This window comes from Hylaeus volcanicus, chromosome 1 (genome assembly GCF_026283585.1).
Source record: "Hylaeus volcanicus isolate JK05 chromosome 1, UHH_iyHylVolc1.0_haploid, whole genome shotgun sequence".
Lineage (NCBI taxonomy): Eukaryota > Metazoa > Arthropoda > Insecta > Hymenoptera > Colletidae > Hylaeus > Hylaeus volcanicus.
Genome location: NC_071976.1, coordinates 30,051,906 through 30,061,135, shown reverse-complemented (window position 1 = coordinate 30,061,135; position 9,230 = coordinate 30,051,906). Strand labels below are relative to the sequence as shown.

The 9,230-nt window shown below is 36.5% G+C and overlaps 1 protein-coding gene across 4 annotated transcripts in view; it reads right to left on the bottom strand.

Moving 5' to 3' along the window:
- Positions 1-4,541: 4,541 nt before the first annotated feature.
- The window catches only part of LOC128878459 (relaxin receptor 1), an 11,088-nt gene continuing 6,399 nt past the window's right edge, over positions 4,542-9,230 (bottom strand). For 3 of the 4 annotated variants that reach the window (XM_054126682.1, XM_054126690.1, XM_054126707.1), the window contains exons 16-21: positions 8,807-8,952; positions 8,306-8,456; positions 7,205-7,334; positions 6,908-7,098; positions 6,307-6,465; positions 4,542-6,173 (exon numbers count right to left, since the gene is read on the bottom strand). In XM_054126682.1, coding sequence (XP_053982657.1) covers positions 6,037-6,173; positions 6,307-6,465; positions 6,908-7,098; positions 7,205-7,334; positions 8,306-8,456; positions 8,807-8,952 — 914 coding nt within the window. In that variant the 3' untranslated portion in view covers positions 4,542-6,036. Of the gene's footprint in view, positions 6,187-6,306; positions 6,466-6,907; positions 7,099-7,204; positions 7,335-8,305; positions 8,457-8,806; positions 8,953-9,230 lie in introns of all 4 variants that reach the window. The other variant, XM_054126700.1, reaches the window with a different exon arrangement.

Sequence of the window (9,230 nt, the reverse complement as noted above, 5' to 3'; positions counted from 1 at the left end):
ATGTCGAATAATTATGCATCTATTGTTTACATGTTTCATTTCCTCCTCAGTACTAACACACTAACACTACAACTGGTTGGTTGATTTTACTGACATATAGATTATCTATAAAGAAACCACGAATGTCGAATGTCGCAAGATTATCGTGACATAATATCCGGCAGATACGAATTTAAATTCCTCAATTTTGTACCGAGTACAATTACATCGTTACACGGTAATAAAAATTATGTTTAAGCACGAAAGTGTTTAATGAAAGGGTATCGTTATATCGCGGCCGTTACACGCAAAAAGTTACACCAATCGTTTCTTTATGATACCGGTTAATTAACTCGTTACCAGGTAGTCATCTCAAGATACCACGCGAGATGGAAACTACTTCAGTATCCTAAAATTTATATTACGCACATGGTACATAAATGTTACTTTCGCTAACGAGAAATCCGACGTCTTCGCAGAACTTCTTGTGAAACATACGACGCGAAACTATTTTCCACTGGAAATAATTATAGAATGAAATACGAGTGGTATAGCGCACTATGAATTAGAAAATAATCTCTCGAATGTGAACCAGCTACGATTTTTTGCATCGACTGATCGCTAGCATGAAAATAGTGACAGATAATAAATTACTATTTATATTTAAAATCTCATTGATGGTGATTTATAATTAATACAAATATGTACATGTGTAATTCAAATATGAATTAATTATATACATTATTAATGAAAAATAATTCTGTGTGTTCCATAAAAGCAACATTATTAGATTCGGTAATAATAATTAATTCATGTACCCGTATAAAAAAATTATTTGTGATGTTACCACAATTAAAATAAACTGAATCTATTTGTATCGTCTCACATTATCTTCGATACGTATTATCAAGGATTCAGATGGAGTCGCACGATGTTCTCTCTAGTTCTAATCAATTACTGTTGTTAACCGTCGTATTGAAACTATAAAATGTTCAATAAAATGAAATAATCGAGAGTCAAGCATCCAATCGAATAAACTAATTTTAATCGGCATCTATTGTTCTCGTGTATTCCTCGTGTCAGAAAGGACAGATATCTTGTAATTAGCCAGCGCGCAGCGTTTCCGTTTGGAATCGCGTTTCAATTTTGCATTCGCTTGTAACGCCACCGTGAAAAATGACCGCTGTATGCAGATTCCGGCGTGTACCTCTCGCGCTTCGCAACCGAAAAATATGGGAGAAAGACTTCTTACAATTACGGTCCTCGTACTCGCGCGACGCAAAGGTAAACGCATTTTTCCATGCGCGGCAGAAAGGAATTAATTTGCAAGATAATGAGCGCGCCGATGTAGCTAGCACGCGTTCCGTGTAAGCCGAGGGTGCATTATCGATTCGAAAAGCGAACAACACGCACGAAAACGCGTTTCTATGAATCATCTCATCCGTATTCAGCAACGCTTCTTCGTGATTCGACCCTGAAGGTGCCACCTACGACCGTGTACCAAACGGGGGATCGGTAGCGATTGCATCGAAATTGCGTTTTATTTGTTCGCCATCCTACTCGAGCGTGCAGAGAACGCTATGCGGGGACAGGTGCCAGGGATTCTTTTTCTATTTTCTGACAGTCGACATCCTTGATAGATATCGATCGAAGCTCCTCAGAGGAGCACAGGTTTCTCCGTGTAACACGTCCAATATTTTAAATTCTGTAGATGATCGCTCGTGGGATTCAGATGGAATTTAAAATGAAAATAGGGGCTGGTGTGGGGATGTTTGTCGTGTTTTTTACTATCGTTTCGACTTGCCAATTGAGAATTCTTCGGTAAATGGGCACGTCACACTTACAATTAATGGCTGGCTACAGAAATGAATGAAAACAGTTAAACACCACTATTAGGCAGGTACGAAGAGAAATTCTTTTATAACGAGTAATATTCGAGTAAATAAAACAAATGGCTGAGGGTTGGATAGGTGTCAAACTCAAATAAATCTTATTTACTGTGTCAAGAGATTAAAATCATGTGAGAAGATGTAGTCGATAGTTTAACAAGTCCAAAGGAATATTATTTCCGAATTACTTTTTTTTCCAAATCAGTGACACGAATGTCGCGTCTAGCGAGCGCTGAGCAAGAATTAGATTTTATCGTTCAAAGTTATCAGTTCGATAACGGAGTAGTGATTGATCGCGATTATAAAATATCGTTTTATCGCGAATTTTATGTCCATCGACGACGTGTATACGACTTTTGAATACATGCATAGTAATTCTCTCGCAACGTTCGAATGTTATTATCCGGAAGTAACCGGGACACGAAATATATTCGAGTGAAATCACAAAAATGATGAAGGAATTGTTCACCAAACCTTTTCCATCCATCTTATTTAAAAGATTAAATTCAGAGCGTGATCATGAAGGTACGAAATCATTTTCATTCATCATTTTACAAGAGTGTGTATGAACATGGAATTTTTTGATGATAGCCTACGAAGAAAACTAATATAAGAGAAGCATAAAAAGCATAGATGGCGAGGTCGTTTAACTTACTTTTCCATTCGTGAAAACGATTTCTCTTGGTGTTCCACTGGAATCATTGAATCATCCCACGGACTCGGATATATACACACTGTACACTTCGTAGCTATTTCTCAACGTGATGGTTGCACATGCATCCTTTATTTTCCCAGGTACATGCACCGACATACCCACCTACTGTGGATCAAGGACGACGCATTGCACGTTCACCTGCATGCTTATCCGCGATTTTAAAACCACGGCCAAGATTTCGCACGTCGGTGTAACGAACTTTTATCGATTGGTCGGCAGCCTCGACGCTTTCGCGTGATGAAATCCTGCTCTACCCTAACGAGAAGGTTAATACCTGCTGCCAATAAATCCTGTTTTGCTATTTAAAACAAATACCAGGCAATTGTAGAAAACGAAGTTACAATGTACATGTATTTTTGTTCATTATGTCTTGTTACTTTCAAGGGCTTTCAACGAATATTAGCTGATTGCAATTAACCTAAGATACAGTCTCGTTAATCTTTCCTTATTGTACTAATTTTTCCATTTTATAGTTACTCTATAGTTAGGGGAAAAATATGAGCGGCAGCAAAATTAAATAGTATGTATATTTTTAAACGTTTTGAAATAAATAAAGTTTACTTTATTATCACTAAGATTCTGATCTGTATGTTGACTTTTTACGAATAAATATATACGTTCTTCGTAGTCTGTGCCTTAATCGCCAAAGAATACTGAGAATCGTAAAATTAAATAATTAATATATGTACCACCAGAAATGAGAAAAGAATATAAAAGTCACAGTGAATTTGAACAGTTTGTTTGCTTTGAGATATGACCAAATAAGGAAGTCTGTATGACGTGTCGATCGGATAATTTAAAAATTGTTAAATAAACAAATTGGAATGTAGAGTCGGTTAGACTGAGGTAGCGATACGGTACAATTAATTGACAATATTTTATGTGAAGGGGAGATATTGTCGACAAGAGACGAAAGAAAAATCAGTCCGAAAAGGCGAGCTGTCTTGCAGGAAGTATCGAGGCCCCTTAACGGGATCCTCCCATTGGCCATCCACCATAAATTATACATTATATCGTGTAAGAGCCGGCCCACGTGGCGGCGAATCGTAGAGTGCAATGATGCGTTCTTTTTTGTTTGTTTTTTTTTTTTTTTGACCGCCATAATAATTTATGATTCGCCGTCGTACAGTCGAATATCGGTACCCAGTCAGGAAAGCGTTTAATTACAATAAGTGATTATTATTACAATTTATACCGTGATATTTCAACCATCCACGTATGTTTACACACGTTTTGATCCCATTTTTCAATGTGATACACGTTTCTTTTGAAATCGAGCAAATTTAATATAAATATCAAGGCAGCGTGACGATTATTTCAATATTGTCATATAATTCATGTCTAGTAAGACAGTTGAACGTAAAGCATAAAATTAAAATAAGGTAATCATATGAAATTTAGAAAAAGATTGACTTCCTACAGCTTTATGCATACGAATACCATCTTTCTTTGATATATTAAATTCTTTGTCTTTAAGACATTTAAGAACACTTTTTTTAGCAAACAACCGAAACAAGCCGAAATCGAAACTTTAAAACCCCTGAAAGAAACCTAGAACGTCCTGAAACTCGATAGAAATTTAATTTATACACCTTCTCGAGAAACCTATCAGTTTATTAAGCTCTATTTTGATTTATTAGACGTCGCAATGAACATAATGTTTAATTTATGATTGAATCGCTAGAGTATATTGGTTTAGTCTCGTAATAATTGATGGTCCTGGGTGTCTAGGCGAAAACGTGTATGGAAGACATAGAGATAATAGAAGGCGGGAGTCACTAATGATGAAAGATAATATCTAACAAAACCAATAGACGGCACCCGCTTTATGATCGTGAAATTACCTTTCTTTCTCTTCGAAAAAGCTGCAGTTAATATTTATGGCACTAATTATGATGATAAACCGAGGTGCTCCGTTGAAAACTTCATTGAACTACAATCTCAATTTATTATCATTCCTTCGTACATCGTCGGAAAGATGTTCATTATAAATTCTTGGACAATTAAACGTATCACTGCTATAACTTTTTGCACAAGCAATCAGTATTGTTCTTAACTGGATTTATTCTATACCATCATTGATTAATAGGATATACACGTTATATCTTCCTTTTTCTTTAATACCTATTGCAACCTATAAACATTTATATTAAGGTGCAGTATAATGTTCCTTTTGTTCGCAGAACATAACTTGAAATTACAGAATATAAAAATTCATATTTTCTGATTACCAGGAAACTGAAAATGAACTGAAAAACTCTTAAAAATTACGTTACATTCAAATAAAAAAGTATCGTAATTTAATACTGATGATCTATTTAAATATAACAATTTCTTATTCTTTATGTTAGCTAACTTTAGTCGCGTTGTAACGAACGAGGCCGATGATTCTTAGAATTTAATTAATTATCTGCATGTATTTAAACATATATAAATACAGTTTTATATAAATGTGTACAAATACAGCAGCTTGATTACTTTTTACAATTAGCGTATGTCCCACATCAGTTCCTTATTACGAAAATACGAATGTCGCATAATATCCGAAATGAACAAAAAATGATCTAGGAAGATATCTCTAACGAATTCTTCCATTCGAAGCCCCGTCAACACGTCAGCCTTCGACTTAATTAGGCGATCTACAATGGTAAACTTATTCACGTTGTACCGGTATGAAAGTAAGCAGGGCGTATTGTCAAAACGCGAATAGGTTGTTTCTCGTCGTATAATAATAAAACCGTACAAGCAAAGCTGACCTAAAGGGATCCCTGATAACGGTGCAGCGTCGTGGAACACGATAGATCAGAATGGATGCAATAAATTTTTCGAATGCATTCCTAGTCTTCGTTAGGAGTAATTCATGTACGGTTTAGAGAACGACTTGTACGTAGGAGTATATAACTAGCGTGTCTTCGGACCGCTCGGAAACTTTTCCATCGAGAACACGCGTCGTAAAGTCGCCAGTAATCTTTGCGAAAGCTACGGCGCGAAATTGCACCCAATAACTGGTAGCGTCAAATCCATTAAACCGTTAAAAGCGACGCATTGAAATTATTGCTGCTATGATTATTATTTTGTTGCCAGATGCGTTTTACTTTGTCAAACATCGCAAAACTGAAAAGTGTTCAACCATTGATAATTAATGAAATTTCTCACCTGTTTGGGACAGTGAATAAGAATCAACTAGGAACGGTAACAAAGTACCTACAGGGATCCAAGGAACTACAAACTTTCATATTAAAAATTTACATATTTCTTTGGCACCTATTCCTTAAAGAATATGCTTATTTATTTTGCTGCGTTACTACAGCAAGCATTCAATATTTAATTTATTCTAAACGCTTTTTCTCACTAATGACTAGCTCGATATTATTAAATCTAGGTATACTGACTTTTGTTATGTTAAAGGGAGCACATGAAGGAAGAGGTACGAACTAGTACGTGACGTGGAACTTAGAAAATATGATCGCGCTTTTCAGATTTAGTTTTCGCGCTACTCGTGAACATAGGTATTTTGTTATTGCAGTTAGTGCCACTCGACAGAGCTAACATTATGTTCTTGTTGCTCATCGTTGTAGACAGTTGAGAATCTGTAAGACAGAACTAGAAGAGAAACGAGCAATAGAACTAAATGGTATTTTCATGGTGACCATGCAGACATATTTTAATTTACAACTGTTTGAATTAATGTAGAATTAATGGTAGTACGAATTAAATACGCACCTTCAGCGGAGCTTTTTCGTGTCACGAGGTTACGCACCTTTCCAAACCACCCCTCGCTCAGCCTTTCTCGAAATTTTGGAGTGGTGAAAGTATACAGCAATGGGTTAACTGCACTGTTCACGGGAAGAATGAACACTACCACCCACGCATGAACATCAGCTAAAAACGAGCAATTTACACATTATCACGATGAAAATAATAATCTGCACTTAAAATCAGAGAAACGTATAATATAAATTGTCGGTTTACAACATAGATTTATTTTATCATTCAGAAGTTTTCATCGAGCACTTTTCCGGATTCGTTAGATTTGAAATTCTTGTTTGAGTAGAACACTTGTGGGGAAATGTTAACAAGACAAATGTATCCATCGATTTTTGATACAATTTTAAGGTAACTTGTAGTGTTAATAGAATAAAATTACATGCGCTTTGAAAAATTAAATGTTTCGAATACTATATGTATGTTGTACATACTATAGTAGTGTATGATTGTCCACTTTAAGGTCCACTATCACACAAGTAATTTCTTTCCATTAGAATATTATAAATCTAAGATTGAAAATGAATGAATGAATAAAAATATTTCACGTGTTGCTCACCTGGGATAGGATAGTTCATCAGGGCTCTAATTTTGAGGATGATGATCGGTGCCCAGCAAGCGGCGTCCGTCAGGACAATGAAGAAAAACCTCAAGGCGAATTCAGAATCGCCGACGGACAGAGAACAGGCGTGTCTTGTTTTCCAGATGCTCGCAAACATCCCCACATAAACGTAGCCAATCGTTATCAATCTGCAATACGAAATAACGTGGAAATTGCGAATTTCAATGTCAATCGTTTTGTAATTTCTCTTGAGGATTATTTATGTTCTGTTTGTGCGTCGATACTCCCTCTTACCCTAAGAGATTCAATCCCAAGAAAATGAAGACCGAGTACTGCCATCCAATTAAATACGGATCGTCGATGTGCAAGGGGAAACACATTCCGTTCACGCCGTAAAATCTCGTGCTGCTTCGCCAGTGAATGACTTTCAAACAATTTATGGTTAATGTCAGTTGACTAATCGTGACATGCGTTGTCCAAGCTGATGGGAATGATGAATGTACGCGTGTAGTAATCGTTTCAAATGAAACGTACGGTGGCACACAATTTTCGATAATAGCTGAGGTTAAAGAGGACTCTGCTAGTTTCATTCCTAGAGTTTATCACGTGAATTTTCTACTACCAACGGGAAACGTAATAGTGTAGATGCATGATTATATTTTGCTTGTATCAAGTTTATATACATATTCTTTTCTTTCATCTCTTGCATTCTTGAGTTTCATTCTAAAGGGCAATCATAGTTATTTCTATAAATGAGACATTCGTATTTTAAATTTTATTCAACTTCACATTCTTCGTATAAGTATGTGTACTGTTACAGCAAAGTCTCGGATAACATTCACGAATCTTGATCCATGCCGACTAAATCTAAATATCATTTGAGAACTTTCAAAAAATTGTTTCCGTGGAAAGAATAACCAAGAATGAATCTATCTTTTTATTATATTATTAATAGAGAGGGTATGAGTGAAATGGAAGTTAAACAAAATCAATGCAGAGCACATCATTTCATTCTGGCTCGTCGTGTAGCATTTGCATAGGTTTAACACATATTTTTCGTATGCAGATCCATCATAAGCGCATAAAATCGGCGTAGTGCACCGACAAGCCGTGGCCTTACAACAATCATTGATCGAAATCGGTTGAAATTGAAGCCGTAACATTCGGTTAGGTTGAATTTTAAATCACCGCAACGACTGTCGAATAATCGACAAGCGAACGTCGTAACAGTTAATTGATTCACAAAGCGACCAAATAAGACAGTGATGCTGAGCTGGTATTACGTTATCATAACCGGCGGGTTAACAAGCAGCTGGACATCTTGACAGGTTATTAGATGTTATCACGAATCATGCAGAGGTGCTTTACAATCGAATAAGAACCATTAAGACGAACCTGGCACGAGAGCGAGGGTAATTCCGATGATCCAAATGACGATCATTGACGCGGACGCCGTTTGTGGTGTCATGGTGCGGTGACCTTTCAGTGGTGCCGCGATTAGCATATATCGTTCCACCGACATGAAAGACAGGATCAGCACTGAAACCTTGACAGATCGATTCCATTTTAATACATTAACGACGTGACCGTTTGACCTCTCGAGAAACGGCTAATGGAAATCCGTCGAATTTACGCGACGTTTGGACAAATTTTCTGCCTGCTCAAGGTGATTTCAGGCTGATTTCAGGAACTAGAATGTATGTAATTTCTAATGTAAGAAAGGCAATTATTGATCGGAGAAAGTTGCTTGATACTTGGATGGAAAATCGTGAAAAGAATCACTTCATCCAAGACAAGTTCGAATATGAATACTGATTTTACTCGGTCTGTCCTAGTTTCGGAAATTGTCCTGTATTTATAAACAAAGTATTAAAAATACAGTTAAGCGTCTCATACCTCCAAGGATGTCATTGCCAAAACTCCCAAAATGGTGCATCCCCAGGATGACATCCAGGAACTGGCAACTCGATTGTAATTATCGCGGAATATCATGTCCGCCACAGCGATTACGAACAGATATATTCCCATCAACGTGTCGGAGACTGTAAAAGGATTATGCGACTCCCATACCGCGCCCATGCGATTCAATGATTTATGATCGACGATATTAGAACCGAATATGGTCGATCAATCATTTTTACGTTGCCTAGTGTTCACAACGATCAGTGCGCGTCATTTATGATAATACTTGCGTTCGTTTCGCATCTACTTATTTATTATATTCTGAACGGATTAAGAATATATTAAGCGACTGCATAGTTTTCATACGGTTTTTATTATTATTATTATTATTATTATTATTATTATTATTATTATTATT